This window comes from Mesoplodon mirus, assembly GCF_964341445.2.
Source record: "Mesoplodon mirus genome assembly, chromosome: 3".
Lineage (NCBI taxonomy): Eukaryota > Metazoa > Chordata > Mammalia > Artiodactyla > Ziphiidae > Mesoplodon > Mesoplodon mirus.
Window position 1 is genome coordinate 173,353,322 of NC_138978.1, and position 27,118 is coordinate 173,380,439.

Below are 27,118 nucleotides of genomic sequence, written 5' to 3' on the forward strand. Positions count from 1 at the left end.
GTGGGGAGACTGCAGTCTGACTCACTGGGATTAGTAGGTGAGACTTCTAAGAGCTCTACACCTAGCAGGTTCTCTGCTGACAACTTTCCTAAGATCCTGCTTAACTATCCAGTGAGGAGGGAGACTGGCGCCCACCCCCACCCGGGCTACCACAGCCTGGGAAGGGATGCGAGGTCACTGCTGTCCAGGTAGACACAGCGATGCTGGTCAGCGAGGGCTCCCCCAGAACCTCCACACCAGCCGAAGCAGGTGCCTGGGTGGAGAGGGGCGAAGTCACAGCTGGATTACCCAGGAGAAACGCTCCTGGGGAGCCGGCATGCACCTCTGAGCCCGACCCGGAAGGGCCCCCGCCACCGTTGCTGATGGTCCACAGGCACGGGTAGGGGCTGCAGAGAAACAGAGAGAGAGAGAGAGAGAGAGAGAGAAAATGCTTGTCAACACACCCAGGAAGGGTTGCCACCTGACAAGCATGAACACAGTGCTGAGAGGGGCACAGGTCTAGGAAGAGGGCATCTGACCATGGCGTTATTTCTAGCTCTGACACTCACTGGCCCAGTTTCTGCAGAGAAGCAGCAAGATGTAGTAGAATAAGCATATGATTAGGTGTCCTGAGACCTGCATTTTGATGTTGGCCCTACCTCTAGCAAGTTGTTCAGTTTTGAACATGGCATTTTATTTCTCTAGGCCTCACTTGCCACCTGTGTAAATGGACAGGGGAGTGAAAGGATGATATTTGGGCAGTATGATCTATGAGTAAGATCCCTCACTGACCAAGAGAGGTGATGTGGCCTAATAGCCAGGACACATTGTTGTCAGAAAACCTAGGTTTGAATCCTTGCACTACCACTTATTAGCTCTGTAACTTTGATCAAATTATTTAACGTATGAGCCTCAGTTTCCTCATCCTCAAGATTTGGAGTGATAATTAGACATACCTTACAGATGTGGTTTTGAGGATTAACTAAGAAAATGAGTATGTGATGTCTAACACATAGGACTCAGTTAATGATGGTTCTTATAATTAATTCTTCCATTTCAGGTTTCTACTTGTCAGCTCTGGTCCCTGGTAGAAAGGCTGGGGAGCTGTACCACTATCTTGGACTTCTCTTATCTTATGTCACTGGTTCACAAACTTGACTGCACACTGGAATCACTTAGCGAATTAAAAAAAAAAATACTGATGCCTGGGTTCTATCCCCCGAGATTCTGATCTAATTAGTCTGGCTTGTGGTATCAGAAGTTTTTAAAGCTTTTCTGTTGACTGTAACGTGCAGCCTATTTTATACCTTAACACAGAACTTAGATGAAAACGACCACAGCTGACACAGGCAGCATAACCTCCAGTGCTTTCGTCCTCACCATGTTCTGACTTTTCAGAGTCCCCATTTTGCCTGATACTGTATTGCTTGATCATAGGCTCATTACCTGATGTCAGTACTGAACACATTTGTTTTTCTCTAGCAAAACCTTTATAGCATCAGCAATGGCTTAAACATGCCACTGATGAAGCCAGAGGTAGCAATGCCAGCCTGCACTCTCTGCCGTATTTCAGATACCACAGACCTCACTGGACCATATGAAACCTGCAGAAACCCAGGCTTTGGGGTTTTGGTGTTTTTGTTTTTGTGTTTAGCCAGCTCAGCTTGCTGGGATTCTGACCCCAGTTCCCCAGTTTCCAGAAGAGACTCTTCTACAATATCTGTCAGAACCCCTTTCTGATGCCTCTTGGGCCGGTGGGTAAACCATGGGCTCTGAGTTACATTACTTACTGTATGCCCTTCAGGCAGTTTTTAATGCCTCTGAGCTTTAGTTTCTCCATCAGGAAAATAGGAATTTTAATAGCAGCCTTATGGATGTCTTTGAATCCTATAAATGACTTACATAAAAGATCTAGTACAAAACTTGGCACATGGTTGTTTAATATCTTCAAAGACACTCTCTCCCTCTCTTTCTACACAGTCCCAGTCAGTGCATTGCCCTGAGGTCCTCCAGTCAAGCACTGTCCAATAGGCTAAATTTTTGAGTAGCCACATTTTCCAAAAAAGAATGAAAAGAAAACAATGAACTTACTGCTAATAATATTTTATGTAACTGAGAATATTCAAAATATGATCCTTTCCAAAGCATTTGATATTAAAAAATTGTTGTGATTTTTATTCTTTGTTTTGTACTAAGTCTTCAAAATTCTGTATGTTACACTTACAGCACATCTCAGTTCAGAACCGCTGCATTTCAAGGGTCCAGAGCCAGAGGGGGCTGGGGGCTGCTGTACTGAACAGACCCTCAGGGGCCCCAGCAACATTAACATCAAAATCAAGATCACAGTTTACAGCAACATCAGCAACACCTGGAAGCTGGTTACAAATGCAGAATCTCAGGTCTCAACCCAAACCTATTAATCAGACTATACAGTTGAACAACATCCCAGGTGATTCTAATGCACATTAAAGTGTGAGAAGCACTGCTGTGGATCAAAGTTCTACCTTCCCCAAACTTTTTCTAGACCTGCAAGTCGTAAGTCATCTACCATCTTCCCCCTCCACCGCCAAAAAAAAAGGATGGGACGTCTTTTAATTTTGAATCCCTTTTTGGACCTTCTCAAAATTCCACATACTTATATTGAACATAACAGCTGACATGTATATATTGATAGAATGTTACTCCTTACAACGCATTGTAATGCTTTTTCTAATTTGGGTGCTCACCATACTCTACAGGGTAGCTCACGTTATTGCCATGTTACAGATAAGAAAGCTGAAGCTCAGTGAGGCTAAGAAAGTTGCCCAAAGTCACAAAGTCAATAAGAAGTAAAACTGGGGCTCAAGCCCACATTTGTCAGACTCCAGGTCCCTTCCCTTTCCCCTCCACCATGAGGATTTCCAGTCAGAACTGAATGCAGTCTCTGGTGTGAGATTTATGCCATGGGTCCTACAAGCTACACTCAGCCCTATTGCCTGGGTTGAGGCCCAGACACCCAAAATCTGTCCCCCTGTTAGAATGAACAGCTTGTAAGGATATGGACAATCAAGGGTCTTGAATTCTCAGTGTGTATTTACACTTTTCCCCTTCAGTTCCCCTATATTCAGTATCTATCTGCTACCATCGCAGTTCACAGTATTTCCTCCTGGTTCGAGATAAATGATTCCAGGCCATAATATCTTTTCCCTTCTAAAAATAAAATACGAAAGCTACAAAGAAAAGAGTACATGACTGAGCATGTGCTTTCCCACCACCCTTTCTCCAGGGATGAAAGGTTGATCCTGTCATTACTTTCACTTCCTAGTGGCTTAGAAGTCAGGACAATAGCTTAGACCAAGCCACCCCAGGAAGAAGAATGAACTCGAGTCCCCAGTGCTAAAGGAAACCCTCAAGACCAATGAGCAAGTTGCTGGTGTTGGTCTTACCTAGGCCCTGGATTGATTGGTCCGCTGGTGTGAGGTACAGACAGGATGCTGGCGTGGGGTGTGGAGGATAAGGAAGTCCAGCTGTCAGCTCCAGAGAAAACTTGCAGATTATTGCTGGAGCTTTCTATCAAATTCACTTTTGGGAAATAACAACAGTTCAATTGATGGAGCATAGAAAACATAAAGATGGTGACCAATGACATTATCCTAGGTCAAAATATAACTATGGCCTGTGCCACATGTGCCAACAGGTGTTAGTCCTTTCTGAAGGCCACAGAAAGGAGTGAGGAGCTTAGGTTAATTCAGTGTCAGCCATATGTCACGTACCGTTCATCTTTTCATCTTCACAACAATGACTTCTCATCTCCATTTTATAGATGAGGCTCAGATAGGTGGGAGGATTTTTCCTTTATGACACAGATCTAACTCATGTCACCACACTCACCTCCCCTTTAAAATGGGCCATGTCATCATCTCAAGACAAGCCTAAGGACCACCAGTGTCCCAGATGAGATTTCTGAGGACCAGGACCTATTTTCTCAGCAACCCCAAGGAGATGTAAACATCTCAAGAATAGTGCCTTCTGTCTTTGAATCGCCATTTGCATAAATAGTGCCTATACAATAGAGAGGAAGAAGGAAAAGAAGGAGGGGAGGAAGGAGGGGGAAAAGGAAACAGAGGAAGAGGATTCCATGTATATCCCTGGCCACATCACTCCTTTTCATGATGTGGCCCTTGCAACTTCCTCAGCCTCAGCTCCTTCATCCACCACCTTGTCCCCCCTCCCTCTACACTCTTTTCCCAAACTCTTCCCCAGACAACCTAGGTTCTCTCCTCCTTCTGTGTCTTTGCTCATGCCACTCTCTCACCTGGAATGCCCTTCACCTCTGCCTGTGTCCCATGTCATCCCTCTTTCACCCCTGCCCACTCCCACCCCTGTCCTTTTCTATTTATTCTTCAAATCTCAACTTAAACATTAGGCCCTCTGGGTAGATCTAGCAGCTCTTTTTCCTTCATTCCCATAGCACCTTGACTTGTGTGTTCTATAGAATGTTTCTCAAACTTTAATGTGCATAAGAATCACCTGGGGATCTTGTTAGACTGAAGACTCTTTCAGAAGGAGAACCTGAGAGCCTACATTTCTAACAAGTTCCCAGGAGATGCTGCAGGTCCGAGGACCACATTAGAGCTCCCACTACATTGTATTAGGATTAATTATTTATGTATTCATGTAGCACTGAGCTCCTTCAGGGAAGAAACTAGACCTTAATCACCTTCCTAACCCCATTGCCTAGAAGAGTGCCTGGTGCATAGCATTTGCTCAGAAGATGTGTTTTTTGTGCTGACCACGGGAAAGAACCAGAAAGTAGATGAGAACCCTGCTCAGTTTCTGATACATTAAGCTACATTTTCTCCCTTCCTGGCAGCTGCTGTCAAGGCTGCTGGGAGTAGCAGGTGATGGGGCACAGGGACAGGTAGCTGGTGACCAGCAAAGTCCTCTGCAGGTACAGAACTCAGGGTGTCTCTGAGGCTGGAACCTTAACACTCTCCTCCATCTCTCATGCCATGAACTTCACGTATTTGTTTCATTTAGTGTCAGTCTCCCCATATGAGAATAGAATCTCTATGAGAGGTAGGTATTAATCTATTTTGTTCATGGACAAAACCTGGCTCATAGTCGACCCTCAATAAATATTTGCTGCATGAATAACTGAATGAGAAATCAACCCTTGGTTTCATGTCTCCCTTCCTTCATACAAATCAAATAACCAGGCATGATCTGGGCTTACACAAGGCCAAGGCAGACAAGGCAGCAGTCAATGAGGAAGAAACTACACAAACAACAGCATCAGCTTAAAAAATAATCAGGCTGCAAAAATTATCAAGGTTGAATTTGCATGCCTCCAACTGAATCAGACCTAAGCAAGGATGTTGAGTCATCCACCTTCCCAGAGACCTTCCTAATAGCTCTCCAATACTGAGCCCAGTATTCCCTGGACTGAGCCATACACTACAAATGTAGAAAAGAGCCATGTGAGGGCAATGAGCTGAAGGTCTCAGAGTCCCACGACTTAACTTGGCTTTTAGAGATGCAGCCTGAAACTGCTCAGTACACCAGCGCCCTGGGAGGAGGACTTTCACAACCATTAGAAACTGGGTGTCTCCCAGTTTTTTTAATTATTTGAAATAATAATTAATACACTAATAATGTTGTAACTATATAATCAACTATTATTATATAAAATAAAAAATTAAAATATTAATACACAATAATATTACATATATTAGATGAAAGGGATTCTATCTTCAGATATTTCCCCATTTCTAGCTGTTTATCCATTTCTCACCACCACCACCCACACCCACACCCCCAAGGGTTTAATTAGCAGAGTCACACACCTGAGGGAGAATGGTTTCTGTGCATGTACGCAGAAGGGTATGGAGTCTGCCGGTGGTGTCCTCGGAGGCCAGGATAGTGCTCACAGCCATGGTGGGTGTGGGGAGCAGACAGAGGCAAAGGAGTAGCATACTGGTAATTGGTGTTTCCTGCTGTGCATACTCCATCCGGATTGGAAAAGATCCAGCCTCCCACTAGAAGAGACAAGAGGAAGACACAGAGAATGACTCTGTGAACTTCCACACCAAAATCAGGTTACCAGCCACTTTGCATAGTTTTGTTTCTGTGTGAATGACACAATGTCTGTCCATGTGGAGTTATATACCACCACCCCCACTGCCACTCCCCTTCTATGTTAGCAGCAAAGTTGGCTTCTTTGGAAGTGGATGACAGGTCCTATCACAGTTTGCAAAACCTCTTAAGAAATACTGTGGAATCACAGCTATGTAAAATATTATTTGAATGTATAAGTTAATAGAAGTGCAAAAGTTAAGTTGCTTCTGACTTAATTGGATTAAATTAAAAGTCAATCTAAGAAGGAGGTGTTAGATGTATAACCTACTCACTGATCTACAGCTACCGAATGTTTAATTTGGTTACCCAGAAAGAGTGAAGGCCTCCCTGTTTCTGCCCAGTGGGAAGGTATCTTTAGTTCTCACTCCAAGCATGAGGAGACATGATCCCTCCCATCACGACCCCACAAAGAGGATTCTGAAAGCAAAAAGAGAGGGAGCTGGCTAGACAACTTGACAAGAATCTTGTGACACATTTTGGAAAACTGCAAATATTTCACAGAAATGTGTTTGTGAATGACCATCTCAATTGATGCAGAAAAATCATATGACAAAAGTTAACACCCTATCGTAATAAAAACACTCAACAAACAAAGAATATAAGGAAATTGCCTCAACATAATAAAGGCCATATAGGACAAGCCCACAGCTAACATCATACTCAATGGTAAAAAAACTGAAAGCTTTTTCTCTAAGATCATGAACAGGACAAGAATATCCACTCTCACCACTTCCATTCAACATAGTACTGGAGCAAATTGGAAAAAAGGAAAAGAAAGAAAGAAAAGGCATCTGAATTGGAAAGGAAGAATAAAATTATCTCTGTTCACAGATGACACAATCTTATATGTAGAAAACCCTAAATATTTCACACAAAAAAACTTTTGGAACTAATAAACAAATTCAGCAAAGTTGCAGGATACAAAATCAACACACAAAAATCAGTTGCATTTCTACACCCTAACCATGAATAATCTGAAAAGTAAACTAAGAAAACAATTCCATTTAGAATAACATCGAAAAGAGGAAAGTACTTTGGAATAAACTCTACCAAGGAGGCAAAAGACTTGTACACTGAAAACTACTAAACATTGATGAAAGAAATTAAAGAAGATACAAATAAGTGGAAAGACATCCTATGTTCACGGATTGGAAGACTTAATATTATTAAAATGTTCATACTACCCAAAGCAATCTCTATCAAAATCCCAATTGCATTTTTTTCAGAAATGTAAAGCAATACTAAAATTCATATAGACTCTCAAAGAACCCCAAATAGCCAAAACAATCCTGAGAAATAAGAACAAAGCTGGAGGCCTCACACTTCCTGATTTCAAAACACATTACAACGTTACAATACTCTAAACAGTGTGGCACTGGCATAAAGACATATAGACCAATAGAAGAATAGAGAGCCTAGAAATAAACCCTGCTTATGTGGTCAAATAATTTTCAACAAGGGTGGCAAGATTACATGATGGGGAAAGGATAGTCTCTTCAGCAAATGGTGTTGGGAAAACCGGATGTCCACATGCAAAAGAAAGAAGTTTAACTCTTATATTACACCATATAAAAAATTTAACTTAGGGCTTCCCTGGTGGCGCAGTGGTTGAGAGTCCGCCTGCCGATGCAGGGGACACAGGTTCGTGCCTCGGTCCGGGAAGATCCCACATGCCATGGGGCGGCTGGGCCCGTGAACCATGGCCGCTGAGCCTGCGTGTCCAAAACCTGTGCTCCGCAACGGGAGAGGTCACAACAGTGAGAGGCCCACGTACCGCAAAAAAAAAAAAAAAATGAGAAAAGGACTTGAATAGACACTTCTCCAAAGATATACAAATGACCAATAAGTATATGAAAAGATGTTCAACATCACTATTCATCAGCGAAATGCAAATCAAAACTAGATATCACATCATACTGTTAAGATGACCATTATCCAAAAACCAAAAAAAACAAAATAGGAAACAACAAGTGTTGGTGAGAATGTAGAGAAATTAGAACCCTTATGAACTGCTGGTGGGAATGCAGAATGGTGCAGCTGTCATGGAAAACACTATGGAGTTTCCTTAAAAAATTAAAAACAGAAGTACTGCATGATCCACCAATCTCTTGGTATATATCCAAGAGAATTAAAGACATTTGCAAACCTTTTTTCACTGCAGCATTATTCACAGTAGCCAAGAGGTAGAAGTAATCTAAATGACCAACAACAGGTTATTAGATAAGCAAATTTGGTATATGCATGCAAGTAAATATTACTTCAGCCTTAAAAAAGAAGGAAATCCTGTCATATGACACAACATGGATGAGCCTTGAGGGACATTAGGCTAAGCAAAAGAAGCCAGTCACAAAAAAAACAAATATTGCATGATTCCTCTTACACTAGGTATCTAAAGGATATGCAAATAGAGATAGAAAGTAGAACAGTGGTAGCCAGGGGCTTTTGGAGAGGGAGATGTGAAGAGAGGTAGTTTGGTGAATATATGTAGTTTCAGTCATGCAGGAATGGGGGCGGGGTGTGGGCAGGTGGTTCTGGGAATCTGTTGCACTAAAATGTGCCTGTGGTTAACAATATTATACTGTACATGTGGAAATTGTTGTGAGGGTGCATTTTATGTCATGTTTTTTTGCCACAATAAAAAAAAATTTAGTGAACATTCTGAATAGAAGGCTCTGCTTCAAGTGAATTCATGGGAAAAGATTGAGACTTAGTAATACAGGCCCTGGAAAAAGAAGCACATCCTTCCACCGACTAGCTCTCAACTGAGGGGCCCACAGATAAGGATTCAGACACACCAGAGATGTTCCTTAAGAATGTTGACTAGGGATTGTCACCAGGGCTTCAGTAATATGGAAATGGAACTTTTATTAAAAACCATTTGCTTAATACTTTTTAAGTATAAGTAAGCAAATTGTACAGAATTCATATTATAAAATGTATATCAGTCATTCTCAACAAATCCTTTTGTTGTCTTCATTTTCTCATTTTTGTATAGACACATGGCCCAAGGGAGCCCTACCTGAATAACAGAATCAAGATTCAGGTGTCCAGTGAGCAAAGCTAGGCAAGTGGTCCCACAGAACTGGACTTTTGTCCATGTAGTTTGCCACATATAAGGTATATACCTTAAGAAGCTTACTGAGAAGACTGCAACATAGGAACTTTGAAAAGGTATGGTTCCACATGTGATCCTATCCTATACAAAAATGCTTTTTATTCCAGGTCACTTAAAAAGTGCTTTTTCTATGGATAAATTCCTAGAAATGTACAATCTCCCAAGACTGAATCAGGAAGAAATAGAAAATATGAACAAATTGATTACCAGTAATGAAATTGAATCAGTAATCAAAAAACTCCCAAGAAACAAAAGTCCAGGACCAGACCACTTTACAGTTTAATTCTACCAAATATTTTTAAAAGTTAACACCTATCCTTCTCAACTATCCCAAAAGCTGAAGAGGAAGGAATGCTTCTGAACTCATTCTATGAGTCCAGCATCACCCTGATACCAAAACCAGACAAAAGCACCACAAACAAGAAAATTACAAAACAAAACAAAAAGGAAAAAACAACAAAAAAGAAAATTACAGGCCAATATCTCTGATGAACATAGATGTAAAAATGTTCCAAAAAATTAGCAAACTAAATTCAACAATATATAAAAATGATTATATACCATGATCAAGTAGGATTTATCCCAGAGATGCAAGGATGGTTTGATATCTGTAAATCAATCAATGTGATACACATTAATAAACTGAAAAATAAAAATCATATGATCATCTGCATAGAGGCAAAAAAAAAAAGCTTTTGACAAAATATAACATCCATTTATGATAAAAACTTTTAATAAAGTGGGCATAGTGGGAACATACCTCAACATATTAAGACCATATATTGACAAGCCCACAGCTAACATCATACTCAATGATGAAAAGCTGAAAGCATTTTCTCTAAGATCAGGAACAAGACAAGTATGCTCACCCTTGCCACTTTTATTCACCATATTATTGGAAGTTCATAGCCACAGCCATCAGACCAGAAAAAGAAATAAAAGGAATTCAAATTTGAAAAGAAGAAGTAAAACTGTCACTGTTTGCAGATGATACTATATAATGAAAATCCTAAAGACACCACCAAAAAATTACTAGAACTAATAAATGAATTCAGTACAGTTGCCAGATACAAAAATAATATACTGAAATCTGTTATTTCTATACACTAACAATGAACTATCAGAAAGAGAAATAAAGAAAACAATCCCATTTATAATTGTAGAAAAAAGAATAAAATATCTAGGAATAAATCTAACTGAGGAGGTAAAAGACCTGTACTTGGAAAACTGTAAGACATTGATGAAAGATAGTGAAGATAACACAAACAAATGGAAAGACACACCATGTTCATGGATTGAAGTAATTAATATTGTTAAAATGACCATGCAACCCAAGGCAATCTACAGATTCAGTTCAATCCCTGTCAAAATACCAAAGATAATTTTCACAGAACTAAAACAAATAATTCTAAAATTTGTATGGAAACACAAAAGACCTTGAATAGCCAAAGCAATCTTAAGAAAGAAGAAAAAAGCTGTAGGTATCATGCTCCCTGATTTCAAACTAAACTGCAAACCTACAATAATCAAAACAGTATGGTACTGGCACAAAAACAGACACATACATCAATGAAACAGAATAGAGAGCCCAGAAATAAACCTACACTTACATGATCAATTAATCTATGACAAAGGAGGCAAGAATATACAATGGGGAAAAGATAGCCTTTTCAAAAAGTGGTGTTGGGAAAACTAGACAGCTACATGAAAAAGAATCAAACTGGACTACTTTCTCATATCATATACAAAAATAAACTCAAAATGGATTAAAGACTTAAATGGAAGGCCTGAAAGCATAAAACTCCTAGGAAAAAACATAGGCAGTACACTCTTTTGACATCAGTCTTAGCAATGTTTTTTTTTTTGGATCTGTCTTCTCAGGAAAGGGAAACAAAAGCAAAAATAAACAAATGAGACTACATCAAACTAAAAAGATTTTGCACAGAGAAAAAACAAAAAGGCCACCTACTGAATGAGAGAAGATATTTGCAAAGGATATATCTGGTTAATATCCAAAATATACAAAGAACTCATACAACTTATCATCAAAAAAGCAAACAAGCCAACTGAAAAATGGGAAGAGGAACTGAAGAAACATTTTTCCAAAGGAGACCTACAGATGGGCAACAGACACATGAAAAGATGCTCAACATCATTAATTATCAGATTAATGCAAATAAAAAACACAATGATATATTACCTCACACCTGTCAGAATGGCTATTATCAAAAAAATAATAAGCGTTTGTGAGGATGTGGAGAAAATGGAACCCTTGTGAGCAGTTGGCAGGAATGTAAACTGGTATAGCCACTATGGAAAACAGTATGGAGTTTCCTCAAAAAATTAAAAATAGGGACTTTCCTGGTGGTCCAGTGGTTAAGAAGCCACCTTCCAATGCAGGGGACGTGGGTTCAATCCCTGGTTGGGGAACTAAGATCTCACATGTCGCAGGGCAACTAAGCCCATGCACCATAACTACTGAGCCCACACACCCTAGAGCCCTCACGTCACAGCTAGAGAGAAGCCTTGTGCCACAATGAAAGATCCTGCATGCTGCAGTGAAGATCCTGAGTGCCACAACTAAGACCTGACACAGCCAAATAAATAAATTTTTTAAAAAATTAAATTAAAAAAATTAAAAATAGAACTACTGTACAATCCAGCAATTCCACTTCTCAGTATTTTTCCAAGGAAAACAAAAACACAAATTGGAAAAGATATATGCACCCTTATGTTCATTGCAGCATTATTTACAATAGCTAAGATATGGAAGCAACTTAAGTGACCATCAAGAGATGAATGGATAAAGAAGAGATACAGATATAGATCTATCTAGATCTATCTATATCTATATATAGATAGATAGAGATATAATGGAATATTACTCAGCCATAAAAAAGAATGAAATCTTGCAACAACATGAAAGGACCTAGAGGGTATTATGCTAAGTGAAATAAGTCAGATTAAAAAAGTTAAATACCATATGATTTCACTTATACGTGGAATCTAAAAAACAAAATAAATGAGCAAACACAACAAAGCAGAACAGACTCATAGATACAGAGAACAAACAGGTGGTTCCCAGAGAAGAGGAGGGTGGGGAGGAAATAAATAGGTGAGGGAGATTAAGAGGTACAAACTTCCAGTCACAAATGAGTCATGAGGATGAAATGTACAGCATAGGGAATATAGTCAATAATATTGTAATAATTTTCTATGGTGACAGATGGTAACTAGACAAAAAAAAAAAAAAAAGACTCCTGAGAAAAGTTTTTTTAAATGCTTTTCTGAGAGCTGCTTCTCTTCACGTGTCTATACTGCCACTTCTGCAATGAAAAATGAACTGAGGTTTAGGGGAAAGAGAGAGTAATGAATACCATAGCTGGAAAACTGCAGAAGGAATCCTAGCAAGCCACTCTCATCTAAATTAAAGAGTATCTCAGACACTGATGCCACTGACTTTGTGTTACTGTTGCAGGTTTAGAGGACCAGCTCCACCATGGGACCTTCTCTCTGATCTGAGACATGGAGAGAGTGGCACCCTGTCAGGAACATCCAACCTACCTGCAGAATCCCAGGTACATTACTCCACTAATACTGCAGCTTTCCAGTCAACAAATGCAGAAGCTTCCTCATATGCAAAGCGATGGCCTTCCAGAGGCATTGCAACAGTGACCAACTCAAAAACTAGCAAGTACTAAGAAGAAGGGAAATCCAAAACAGAGAGGCGAGAGCGGAGTGTGAGGGCAGGAGGTACACCCAGAATGCAATTTTATGAGCTCTTTAGCCTCACTGACACGAAAATGAGAGTCTAAGAAATTTACTATTTCCATTCTTCTCTCCTGCCTAGGATTTGAGTAAGCCGCCCAGGAGCACTGGTTCTCTCTGGGAATTCTTGCAAGGGAATATACTTGTCTTGAGTGGAAGAAATAACCTGTTGGGTCTTGATAAAAGATTTGGGACAAGCCTGAAGCAGTCATGACAGGTAAAAAGTCTGAGTGCGGTGGAGATGCTCCTTGTGTAGCCCCAGACCCCTCCCAGCCAGTGTTCACCCAACTCACAGTGAGAATAGGCCACATGCTGGCTCTCAGACATAGCTTCTGGAACATCTTTGAGGTGGTTCCTGAAAGAGTAATGAGAGTGCATCATGGCTGTCCAGCTTATTATACAAGCCTAGTATCAAGTACACCCAAGATTCTCTTTGGAAAGCAATACATTTCTTGGAATAAGAAAATCAAACACCTTTTTTTCCCTCAAAGCTATTACCTTTCACACAATATCCTTCTCCTACTTTATCTACTTGTGCAATTGCTATTTGAATTGCAATTTTATAGTCACTCCAGTTTACCTTATTTACACCTATCCCTATTTAGCTTGATCTTACTGATTTGTGGTCAGTGCTCCTGCTGACAAAATTCAAGCAACAATAACAATAGCTAAGATTTGCATAGGACTTCAGGGCACAATCACATCTGTGATATGCTAGATCCACCAATGATCCTGTGAGAGAGTATTACTACGCCCATTTCGCAGATTTAAAAACTGAGTCCCAGAAAAGTAAACTGACTTATGCAAGCCAGGAAATGGCAAAGCCAGGACTCAAAGCTAGGATCTCTCACTCAAAGTCCTAAATTTTTTTTTATTATACTACTTTTCTTATCTGAAAAAGTTATTTCTTCTACATCATCAAAATTAAATCAAGTATTGACAGGACAGACCCCTGTGACACATCACTGTAAATATCTGTCTATTAATCTAGAGACTCTAAGATGAAAAGGAAAAATTAGACAGTTATAAGAGTTAGTGTAAAGATTTGAAAACAGACAATAAAATCTGAACACTGCAAAGGAAATCATTCACACCCCCAAAAGTCTCTGACTTCTCTTCTCTCAGACCTGAAAGACATGAGCCTCTCACCTTTATGCATAACTCATATGAATTACTCACCTTTCCTAGGTGAAATCTAGTTTTTTTAAAAAAAACTATTGAAATCATATTATTCAGATAATTGTAGGAAAGACAGAGTGAATCATTAAAAATTTAAATCACTTATTTTTTTTTAATGGGATTGTACTACTTTTAAGAATCTGTAGTAAAACAGGGCTAATGAAACATGGCCAGTTCCGGGATCTCCTGGACCCATACTATAAGGGACAGGTAATTATGAGTTTGTTCTATTTTGGTGATTTTGTTGGACATTGAATTGAATATTAAAAACATGCTTCTATCAAAGGTAATGCAAGTGCTACTAGTTAGTTCCTTTCAAGATGATTATAAATTTCACATTTGCAGAAATCATAAGATTTCACTGAAATTTCTCTACTCACCTTTCCTTAGCATCCAAGAAGGCTTTGGCAAAAGGGTTGTACTTGATTTTGAGAGCTGTTATCTTGTGTTTACAAAGACAAGAAGTGTTAGTGAAAGTAGAACATGCATGGGCAGACAGAACCCTTTATCTTCACCTGTGAATTTCTGTAAAATCAGAATAATTCTCCTTTCTCTTTTTTTCTCCCTCTCCATGTTTCTTTGCTTACTTCTGCACAAAATCACTATTGCACTGTCCAACAAGAAACGTTTTATTGTCACATGTGGTAAAAATGCCAAATATAGTATAAAGTGAGCAAAGAAAGGACAAAGCATTAGAAATGCACAAGCCTTATGTGCCAAACCCAGCATTCATTCCATTACTCATTCATTCTTTTCAACAACAATTGAACACCTACCATCTGTCAGTTAGTTTTCCAGTCACTGAGACACAGAGGAGAGTTATACAGGTGAGAACCTGCCTCTAGAGTCTTGAGTACAGACTAGTATCAAATCCCTAACTCAAATAATCACTTACCCTTTGGGCCATGTTAACACAAAAAACAAACTATCACTTCCAACCACTGTCACTCTTTATCCCCCCTAGCCTTAGCCTACTTCATTTTTCTTCAGAGCCATCTGACCAAATATATATATATATTTGGTTTTCATCTCTCCCCACTGGGATTTAAGTGCCTTAAGGACAGTGCAGTATTACCAGCATGTACTAATACTCAGCAAATATTTGCTGAATAAAGGAAGGTTTTGGCTCCCTTATCCACCCCTGTGGTCACTCTCCTCTCAGGGTGCATCTACATCGAATTGGCAGGGATACGTCATTAGGAGACGGAGGCTCCGAGGTTAGATTTTCCTAAGCTTGATTCCCCTGAGGCATGTTCAAGACCAGAATTACAGCATCAGGCCGGTAGCTTGCTGGAGGTGTGGCCTTAGCCCTGCTTGTAGTTCAGAGGGAACTGTCCAGCCCATGTCCAGGAAAAGCTTCTGAGCACTTACCCAGAGGGCAACAAGACAACAGGTTCCACCAGCCACACACTAAGAGAGCAGGCAGCATGTAAGTGGATAAGGGGCATTGCCCGGAGACCAGAGGAGGCCAGGATGTGGTCCCCAACTCCTCCCTACTTTTGAAAATCGCAAAAGCCCATCCTCCCCTCATAGACCATCCTACAGAGAGTAGCAGAGGGGGGAGGGCAATCTGATGAACAAAGTGGTTCAGCCTATAAAAACTGAACAGTACTTGAGGGTCTATTTAAATTATCAGATATTTAGTTAATTTCTCTTCCCACTGACCTGCTAGAGGGGCTCAGCCAAGAAGCCAGATTACCTATAGAAGAGAAATTACATTTCCCTGCACATCTGTGATGTGAGTTAAATCTGCAACTAATTTCACCTGTAGGCACTACGGCAGCAGTTTCCAAACCTGGATGATCATCAGAATCCTTTAAGGAGACTTAAAACTACAGATTCTGGGCACCATCACTGGAGATTCTGACTCAGTTGGCTGGGTGGGATGCCAAAAATCTTTTAAAGCTTCCAAATAAAGAAATGCAAATTAAAGCAACAATAAGATACCATTTTTTTCTGCCCTATCGAATTATCAAAGCTGAAAAAGTAGGTAATCACAAATGTTGAGAATGGTGTGGGGATTGTAAATGGATATGCCCTTTGGAGGGAGGTGATGGGGCTTTGTCTATCACAGTTCTAAACACACACTCTCCTCAACAGAACAATTCCATTTCTGGGTGCTTAATATTCTCTGCAGTATTATTCATCATAGAAAATAAAACACCTGGATAGACCTAAATGTCCGTTGGTGGGGAACTGATTGCCTGAAATATGGTATATCCGTTGCAGGCATTTCAGAAAAGGAGATAAGCCTAAATCTAATTACACAGAAAGATATTCATAATACACTGTTAAATACAGGGAGAAAAGTAATTGCAGAGTAATATGAACATGAACCAATTTGTGTGAGGAAATCTATACACTCACATATATTTATAAATGCACAGAATATGTGTGGGGAAAAAAAAACCACACTGTAAGCTATTATTTGTAGTGCCCTGGGGGAGTAGGACTGATAAAGCAGGAAGGAAAGAGTACATTTTTACCTTTTATTTTTTTATTTCATTGTACATACTTCTGTACTATTTGTTTATCATGTGGGGTTTTTTTTAATAAACATGTATTACCATTAAAAAAATTTTTAGGGGTGGGGGAGGGATGGACTGGGAGTTTGGGGTTAGATGCAAACTATTACATATAGAATGGATAAACAACAAGGTCCTAATGTATAGCACAGGGAACTATATTCAATATGCTGAGATAAACCATAATGGAAAAGAATATAAAAAAGAATGTATAACTGAATCACTTTGCTGTAGAGCAGAAATTAACAACATTGTAAATCAACTAAACTCCAGTGAAAAAAAAATTTAAGTTTAATCAAAAAAAATCCAACCCATCAGGTGTCCTGGTGAGCAGCAGGCCTGGAAACTCCTGAAGTATGTGGATGGACCAAAAAATCCTGTTCCCAGAGTTCACGGAGACCAGAGTCTGGCTGCTCTGCTCTAACCACCAGAGTGGCTCAAGTTAAGCAGGAAAAGACCTACGTGTGCCCCAAAAAAGCTAACAAGTGGGACAGATAGCATAACACAAACCCAAAGAAGGTGCACAATTGGATCAATTCCCACAGACTTGCTTTAAAATAGGAGAGATGGGCTTCCCTGGTGGCACAGTGGTTGAGAGTCCGCCTGCTGATGCAGGGGACACGGGTTCGTGCCCCGGTCCGGGAAGATCCCACATGCCGTGGAGCGGCTGGGCCCGTGAACCATGGCCGCTGAGCCTGCACGTCCGAAGCCTGTGCTCTGCAATGGGAGAGGCCACAACAGTGAGAGGCCGCGTACCGCAAATAATAACAATAATAGGAGAGACACGCAGCTATTTGTAGGCCAAGGGCCTGGAAACAAAGACTTCTGCGTTTCTGCTAATTGTATTACAATACACAGCTGTGCCTTATTGGCACCAGGAGAAGAAGCACTGGTGGGCCTTTGGCAAACAAGGAGGAGGGTATGGAAAGCGACTACCGCACTGTTTAACTTCATCTCTGCTGAGTGTATCTGAGTCCTGGAAAATCTACCTTTCATCCAAGCTTGGTCATGGTAATAAAAGCACCACCATCCAGTCCTACCACATTCTCCCAGGTGACATCTACACACACACACACACACACACACACACACACACACACACACACACACTCACCTCCTCGTTCTGATAGGCAGTCACAGCTATGAACTGGGTTTCAGGGAAGGAGCAGTTCATCACCATTCGATGTGCACCTCCAACACGCACTATGTGAACCTGGGGTTCATATTTATGCAGAGAATTCAACATTATCTGTTGAGGTGGAAGGAGAGAGAGGACATGCAAAGCCTGGGGCAGCACAAGGGACAGATGACCCAGCGCCTTTGGTTAGTCCCAAGCTCAGTACCCACCTCGGTTAAGGCTACACACACCGAATCCCCAGTTGCCTGAGCTGCCTCCACCTCTCTGAGAAATTACTGAGGGGATATTTTTTAGAAGCTCTCAGGGAGCGTAACTTTGGAGCTGCTTATAGGAGGGTGAGGGGTGGGCTGCCAGGGATAGAGCTGGTCTAAAGAGTGTTCAGTTTTCTGCCAAAATCCTGGCTTCCTTCTTTTTCCTCTCCCATTTTCAGCACAATGATGTGGATTTTGCTCTGTTAAAACATACTGTTTTTCTTCCTATAAAGAATCCTAATATCTCAAAATCCTGACAAGAGCTGCATTACCTAAAGTGTAATGACAGCTGACATCTGCTGGCTACATAAAATCCACCCTTTGTGATTCAAACCAGAGGTTTATTGAAAATCTCATGCTGTGAAATCTGGGAGGGAATAATAGTTTAATCTTCAATTTCCTGTTTTAAAAAATAACTGGAACCTTCTGAATATTGTAGAGACTTAGGTGGATGACTTCTGCTCTTAAAACAAGAACCCCTATGTCCCAGCTAGGTAAGCACAGAGATCAGAGAAGGAGTGAAAACTCTGAGGGCTAAGAGGCTGGCCAAAGGGAAATCTGGGGAAACAAGACCTCTTCCTCCCAGCTGTGTCTCTAATCCCCCCAAACAGTCAACATTTTATAAACCAAATAACAACCATGCACAGTACACTAGTGTTCACCATCCTACCAGAGAAAAAAAAAGAATAAAAAGCCTCAAAATCGTGTTTACTCTCATTGGAGACCTTAAATAAAACCTTTCTTATTTAAGGTTTGTTTGGCTATTTTTTTCTGAAAACCCAAAGCTGATTCAATATTCTATTGATAATTATCACAAGGCCCAAGTGGAGAGTGCCATTATTTCATTTAGGAGCAGCTTTTTATTAAGGTCGTTGTCTATTGCCAACATGCCACTTACACCAAAAAGAGGGGAGAGGGAATAACAAAACCCTGGTACCCACAAACATCTCCCTCCTCCCCAGCTGGGTAAAAAGCACCAGACACACAAGACAAAACTCTGAAAGGCCCCCGATGATTAAGTAAACTACTGCGCTCCCTCACCCTCTCTTAATATCAGGAAGTCCATTAAAAACTGAAAGCACCAATTAAGAGCTGTTTATTCCTGTTCACATTTGGACTCCGGGGAATAATTGGCTTCCGTGAGAGAAGAGGTCGGTGAGGACCCCCTAATTGCCTAAATGCACCCTTGATATTTCTTGATGGTGTGGTGGGGTTAGGGTGGCCGGGCAACAGTCGTACCTGCCCGCCTCCATTGAGCTTGTTGGTCAGCTTCACTTTGCTGAAGGAGATGGGTGCCTTCATCCAGTGGGCCCCGAAGTTGGGGGAGTCCGGGTGGATGTAGACACAGCTGTGGCTCGAGACCTCTGGCTTGCCCGCGGGCACCCATTCCCCATTGACGTACTTCCAGCGGTGACTGTCCGTCGGGACAAAGTCCAGCAAGATCGAGTACATGGCATTGGGGTCCAGCCCCGTGACGCTAATCTTTAGGACCGGGAACATCCGTCTAAAAGAAAAGGCAGAAACTGAGCCACAAGAAGGATGTTAGAGTGTTAGGGACATCTCCCTGCTTGTCCAGCCCTCTCTCCACTCAGAGGAGACCTTCCATTTTCTGCCCCAGGGGCGCAGAAAATGCCCCGGGAGAGGCCAAACAAAGAGGAGCCAGGCCAGCGGCCCCAAGCCCAGCTGAGCCTCTTTTTACCAATGTATTTTATATTGGGGTTTTACTTTTAAATGTTGTGCTCCATTTTAAAGTCTGAAAACCACTGATATAGTCATTTGACTAGAATGAAGTACCTCCTGAAGCTTAAGGTATATAGTCAGATGCCAGGTTCTCACAGAGCGTTCTCCAGAGGTTTCCTCCCAGCCTACGTGAGATTCTCATGCTAACGACACAAAGCAGCCCTTTTCCGTCTCACAAAGAACACCAGCTCTGAATAATAGTAATAGCGTTATAGGGAAAACATGGGGTTTTTTTTTGTTTTTTGGGTTTGTTTTTTTTTTAACATCTTTATTGGAGTATAATTGCTTTACAATGGTGTGTTAGTTTCTGCTTTATAACAAAGTGAATCAGTTATACATATACATATGTTCCCATATCTCATCCCTTTTGCATCTCCCTCCCTCCCACCCTCCCTATCCCACCCCTCTAGGTGGTCACAAAGCACTGAGCTGATCTCCCTGTGCTATGTGGCTGCTTCCCACTAGCTATCTATTTTACGTTTGGTAGTGTATATATGTCCATGTCACTCTCTCACTTTGTCACAGCCTACCCTTCCCCCTCCCCATATCCTCAAGTCCATTCTCTAGTAGGTCTGTGTCTTTATTCCTGTCCAGCCACTATGGAGAACAGTATGGAGGTTCCTTAAATAACTACAAATAGAATTACCATATGACCCAGCAATCCCACTACTGGGCATGTACCCTGAGAAAACCATAATTCAAAAAGAGTCATGTACCAAAATGTTCATTGCAGCTCTATTTACAATAGCCAGGAGATGGAAACAACCTAAGTGTCCATCATCGGATGAATGGATAAAGAAGATGTGGCACATATATACAATGGAATGTTACTCAGCCATAAAAAGAAACAAAATTGAGTTATTTGTAGTGAGGTGGATGGACCTAGAGTCTGTCATACAGAGTGAAGTAAGTCAGAAAGAGAAAGACAAATACCGTATGCTTACATATATATATGGAATTTAAGAAAAAAAATGTCATGAAAACATGGTTTTGTGGTAAAGTGAGTGAAGGGAGCACTTGACTATACATCAATTTAGACCACTTCCTTCCCTGCAGGACTTGTCAGAGGCTTTAATGTACCAGTGTGCACCGTGAACCTTTGGAAAGGAGGTGAGGGGTTGTGCACACTCTGCACTTATGTACCAGTGCTACCTTCTTCTCACCGATCATCTTGTGGGAATTTGCACTCAAGAAATACACTTTGAGACAGGCTGATCTGGATTTGCTGGTCCTTCTCCCACCCTCTAGGGCAACACCAGCAAGCTTACTCTCACAAATATTTGGAGAAGCTATCTCACCTGGCTTCTGATTCTCTTTAGTTTCCTTTCCCTTCACCAAACTTTCTAAGTTGCTCCAATCTCCTCAAAAGACCTAGTTTCCAGACAGACCCTCACCACCACACAATTGCCCCGGAGGCTGTCTTATGTGTCAATACATCTTTTAAAATCTGAATCCCCAAGTTGAGAAGCTAACAATCTAGGGTCTAGACATGTGCTACTCAGAGTGGTCCATGAATCAGCAGCATCAGTATCAGCTGGAAATTTATCAGAAATGCAGAACCTCAGGTAGCACTCCAGACCTACTCAGTCAGAATCTGTGCTTTTACAAAATCCCCAGGTGAGTCATTGGAACATTAGAGCTTAAAATGTACTGGGCTAGGGAATCTTTAGCTTTTAAGACAATAACTAAGGAGATATCCAAGAGAATAAGGGGGAGTCACTCTGAGGATTTGTGGTTCTGGTGAGGCTGGGAGGAGAATGAAAAGGGGGAAACTGGAATGTGTCCACTGCTAAGAGAAGGGGTTGCCAGGAACGGAAGTGTTAGAAGCAGAATGGGCACAGATGAGGAACTGGAGGGTCACAAAGAGCACCTCCTGTGTCCAGAGGTTCCTGGTTTTGAGCTGAGGTACAATGGGAATTGGTACATATGTTAAGTGAAGAAATTGACCAACAGATGACAAAGGATGGATCTAGAGATGGACTCGACCCATCCAGGCTTCTCAGTCTCCTGAGTTCAAATTACATGGGCTCCCTGAGCTCTCTGGACAGAAAGGATTTTTTTCCCTTTGGTTCGCCCACCTCATCAACACTTCCTTTCCGACTCCTTTGCTGGAACCTCTTCCAACTTAGTCCTCCAGTTGTGGATGCGTAATGGGGATCCGTTTTCAGCACCCCCTCTTTTCTAAATGTCCTACCTTAGAGACCACTTCTAATCTCATGGCAGAATACAAACAGCCTGGAGGATTTTATACCAACCAATTTCATACCCCTGGTATGGCACTTAGCAATCATTTAATAGATAGTACCTTTGAGTACTAGAGGGTGGGTGACTGAGATAATGAAATTGAAGCTTGGTGAGTTTAAGTAAACTAGCTTAAGTCCATATATTCAGGAAGGGTGGGAGTTGAAACCAAACAAACTGAACCAGAACCTACCCTTGAAACCATTCTTCACACTCACTAAGATGGCTATAATAAAAAAGGTGAACAAGAGCAAGCATAGGTAAGGATGTGGAGAAATTGGAACCCTCATACATTGCTGGTGGGAATATAAAATGGTCCAGCCACTTTGGAAAAAAGTCTTGCAGTTTCCTCTGTTAAAACACAGAGTTGGGCTTCCCTGGTGGCGCAGTGGTTGAGAGTCCGCCTGCCAATGCAGGGGACACGGGTTCGTGCCCCAGTCTGGGAAGATCCCACGTGCCGCAGAGCGGCTGGGCCCATGAGCCATGGCCGCTGAGCCTGTGCATCTGGAGCCTGTGCTCCGCAACAAAAGAGGCCACAACAGTGAGAGGCCCGCGTACCGCAAAAAAAAAAAAAAAAAAAAAGAAGAAGGGAAGAAAAAAGAAAGAGGAAAGGGAAAATAAATAGTAAAACGGGGGGCTGTGGAGGGACAGGAGGGGGAGGAATGAAGAACCATCATAATCCCAGTTTCTGGGGATAATTCAATGATTTTCAGGGAAAATCTCTGTTTACTACTTCTGATCAATGTCAGAAGCAAGCCTCCTATTTATACACATAAGTCTCCATTTGAAAATGACTCTTTTAATTCATCAGCCCATCCTATGCTATTTGAAAACTTGCTATCACACAGAACAATTACACTCAAGTGTGCAAGAGCTCTCTGATTACCTTCACTGAAGCTTTAGAAAAGTCAGAAAGTCAACTGCCTGCAGGGGCAGGCGAGTAACACGAATGAAAAGGGCGAGGACTGGGTGTTAACAACCAGGAATGTTTTTCTCCCCAGAGAAGGGCCACAAATCCATCTACCTCAGGCTCAGGAGTTTGTGTGAAAGGCAGGGATGCTGCATCTAGAGTAGACATCATTCTACAGCCAGAGGAAAATGGGTAAAATGGATAGATACAGGAATAGTTGGTGAGGAGAAAAAAAGTGGGGGGAAAGAGATGAAGACGAGAGTAAAGAAGACAACAAAGCAAGAAAGATGTGTCTCTATCCAGAGCAGGAATGTGTTGTTAACAATTTATTCTGAGAAACTAAGAGATTGAGAGTAATTCCAGACCACGCTCATTCATTATCAATCACATCAATTTCTTAGAGATTGTCCTCCCTTCTTTATCTGAAGTACAAAGGGAACTTTCTATCTTCTGGCAAAATCTTGAGGCTAAGGGGTTCAGGAACCCTAAGAAAAGATTCAGTTCACTAAGGAGGTGAAATGTCACCAGTACTTCCACAGAAAATAAGAATAACCATGTTGACCATAATTAGACTCTTTCTACAAAGAATAATTTTCACATAGTTAATGACTTTAAACATGCGAAGACTTTTCAGTTTTAAATATGAAGAAAAAATTTATGGGTGCAAAAAGGCAAGAGAAAGCTCTTCTGAAATTATAAAAGTACATACTAATATGACATATTATTAAATTGAATTTTATAATGGTTTTAGAAACTTTTATTTATTCCTCATTGAAATAGATTAACTATATTTTTTCTTGACGGTTGTACTTATTTTACTTCCATATATGACTGCTTTGACAGCCAAACAGATAGTATGAGGCTAAGTATTAGTGTAACTACAAAGAATAATGAACAGAGAGCTCTACCTGTCATCAGACATCATAACATTTTTACCATTGTGTCATCGCTCATCTTTGAAAGGGAAGAAAGTAAATCCAGTTAGGAATTGGGGATGATTCTTTGAAATTAGAAGCATGTTTTCTATTTCTTTCTACCAAAAATAATGTGTCAATACAGATCAAGAGTAGGAACAGGTGTAATTATAATTACAAATATTAAAAGTAATAAATTCTATATATAAAATAAATATGGGACCCACTTAGAGAGAGAAAATAGAAGCATCAAGCAAGGTTGATATTCCTGCTACTATTAATAATCACAATTTATTGAAACACCCTTATTTCTGGAACACGTTTTACTTACCAAGCACTTTAATGTCACACAACAACACTCAAGTTCATAATTTGCCCGGATAGATGGGAATGGTTCATTCTCTATACCGTGCATTTTATGCAGAAATGGAAAAGTGAGACATCAGGAATGGAAGCATTTTTCACAAGGACAAAAGCCTGCCAGAAGTTCAGCTAGCTTGGACTTTTCTGTCATTGGAGAATAGAATTTCTCTCAAGGGTCACAATCAAAGTTCTGCTGAAACTAACCATATTGAAAATGCGTTTCCACGTTTTGTACTTTTGTGACCACGTGAACAGAAAGATCAGTGTCAACTGAATGTTGGGACCTGTTTGGTCAAGCTGGGAGCACTGAGCTTTTCTTTCTAAATATTTTTATCTCCTCTACTAAATAGAAGCTCCTAATATTACCTAGACGTCACTTGGCAGGGCTAGATTTAATAGAACCCAAAAAATGCCAACAGAGATCCATTTCAGTTCATCCCTAATTTGTTGCAATGAAAAAAAAAAGGAAGGCATCTTCTCTTTTCTCAGGTCAGTATATTATGGTTTCATTAACTGTTACTGCAACAGTTTTCACATCGTCATAAACACACACAATCTCAAATGAACACTCACCTCAAACACACAGGAAGAAGCAGATGCAGGGATAGGCAGTGAGATTAAATTTGCCTTTTTGCCTCTGAATCTTCAACTAGTCAGAAATGTCTGGCAAGTGCGCTATACTTCAGAGGAAACCATCCAGCTTCCAAATAAAGTTGCCTTTTACCTGATCTGAACAGAGTTGGGGCTCAAAGAATAATAATCTGCTCCAGGATATACAGTCAGTCAAAAATTAACATTATTTTCTGACATTTGAGTGCATTTCCCAAACCCATGGGACATGGCCCCCTTTATAATAATTTCCCAGAATTTCTTCATTTAAAATGCACGCAGGACAGGTGGCTTCACCCTCCACTTCTCTGATGATCTCAGAGAAATTAATTAAGTTGGCTGGGGGAAAGCCATGGGAGACTGTCCTTCTCGGGAGCATGTTTAATCAGACCCCGCTGCCTCTGAGTTAAGAGCGGCAGCCTCTGCAATATTCAAGGGGCTTCGCTTCCCTTGCCAAGCCCCGCCAGCCCAAGCAGGGCCGTAGATAAACTCACCTGCCGTTCTTGGTCACGATCATTTCATTAGTGACTTCCTTGAACCTCTGCCAGAGAGGGGCATCCTCCAGAATGATCTGAAGTTGCTTCTCCGTAGGGTCGCCTTTTTCCCTCCCTGCCTGAAGCTCACTTTCCACCACATTGAGCAGGCGCGAGACGGTGCCATCGCTGGCCTTCTGTGTGCCCAGTTCACTCATGGCCACAGGCCCCTCTCAAACTTTGCTGAGAAACGTTACCTACTTTGCCTGCTTCCACCTCTTTCCTCCTGTCACTTGCCTGCTTTTCAAATCCAGCTGGACACGCCTGGGGAGCTGGGGAAGAGACGCCCTGTCTCTTGCCTAAGCTCCTAGCATGACACCCCTGAAAGTCTCCAAATTATACCACCAACCTGTTAAGCTTTAGTTGGGGTGGGGGGTGGAGGGAGGGGAGAGATGGGGAAGAAAAAGCCCTCTCTTAATTACTCATTGGATCAGGTGGGAGACAGCCTGGCTTTCCCATTGGCTGCTGTGTATAGAGTAGACATTTAAGAAGAGTACTCCATCCAAATTATCAGGCTTTTATCTTGCTGTACCTGAAGAGGTCTAATCGGTGTATTGCGGACCATTTTCCTGTTAATTAAAATTGTTCTGGGCCCAGACTGCAACAATCAGGCAAATCATGTTTGTGTATAAATCATGGCATGTGGCACCTATAGGGAAAGAGGTCCTGGGGAGGATTGACAAACTTGATGCCAATACAGGCTTTCCTGACCCAGTCGAGAACCTAAATCCATAAGCTATTCACTAGCTCTGAGTAGAACAGCATATATGGAAGGCCAAGGGCACTGTGCCAAGGAATATGACAACTGTGTGTCACAGAATGAAGGAAGGTGCTCTGTGTGCCACCTGCTCAAGGGTCAGAGATCAGGAGAAAAGCGCTAAGGACCTCTTTCTCCCAGGGTATCCCCTACTGGTCATCGCTCTCCTGAGGAATCCTACACATTCACACCCTGCTCACCTCATTGCCTCTACAAGCAGACGAGCTCTGAAACTTGTTCCTCCTCTCTAGGATCCACAGCCTAAGTATTTCTTATTGCCAAACCTAGCCAGTGGGAGAAAAAAAATCATTTAGCATCATATGAATCTAAGGAAGCACTCTGCCCCCAGTGAGTGAAAATAAGCTTTTTACATTATTATGCAGAGCAATTTGAATCCCAAGTCCAGAAAGGCATTCTGGCTTTCCCCTTAGATGGTCCATGGCCTATCTGGCATTCTGGGGTGAATCCCCACTTTCCCTTGGGAGATAATACTAGTAGAAAACATTTCTTTTACCCATGACACATAGTACAACTGGGGAGGGGTAGAGACCTCCTCAACTCTGAGTAGATCCTGGGACTTGGGAGTTTTTCTCCTGCTACAGCAGAAAGCTGTAGAGGATCCAAACAAAAGGAAAATAGTCTAACTGACTCACTTTGCTGTACAGCAGAAACTAACACAACATTGTAAATCAACTATACTCCAACAAAGGACATTTTTTAAAAAATTTATTTTCCTTTAAAAAAGGAAAATAAAAGCAAAAAAGGTAAGAAAAAGTCAGGGTAAGGATAATATACAAAATGCATTCATTGCCTCCTAAGTGTCAAATACCAGTGAAGTATCCAATGATGAATGAAACAGAAATGGCCCTGCCTTCATGAAATTAACAACCTGAGGGAGAAGATGAATGACATAAAGTAAACAACAACTGAGTAATTACCAATAGCAGTAAGTCTATGAAGACTATGTAAAGGGGTGAGG

The 27,118-nt window shown here is 41.2% G+C and overlaps 1 protein-coding gene across 1 annotated transcript; it reads right to left on the reverse strand.

Annotated features, from left to right (window-relative positions):
* Window positions 1-25,540, reverse strand: TBX19 (T-box transcription factor 19; the record flags this gene model as incomplete). The annotated part of the gene is made up of 8 exons (XM_082614610.1): window positions 1-386; window positions 3,405-3,540; window positions 5,805-5,996; window positions 13,273-13,334; window positions 14,539-14,600; window positions 17,798-17,932; window positions 19,312-19,576; window positions 25,344-25,540. The coding sequence occupies 8 exons, from the start codon at window positions 25,538-25,540 to the stop codon at window positions 101-103; spliced, it is 1,335 nt and encodes a 444-aa protein (XP_082470736.1). The 3' UTR covers window positions 1-100.
* Window positions 25,541-27,118: the final 1,578 nt, after the last annotated feature.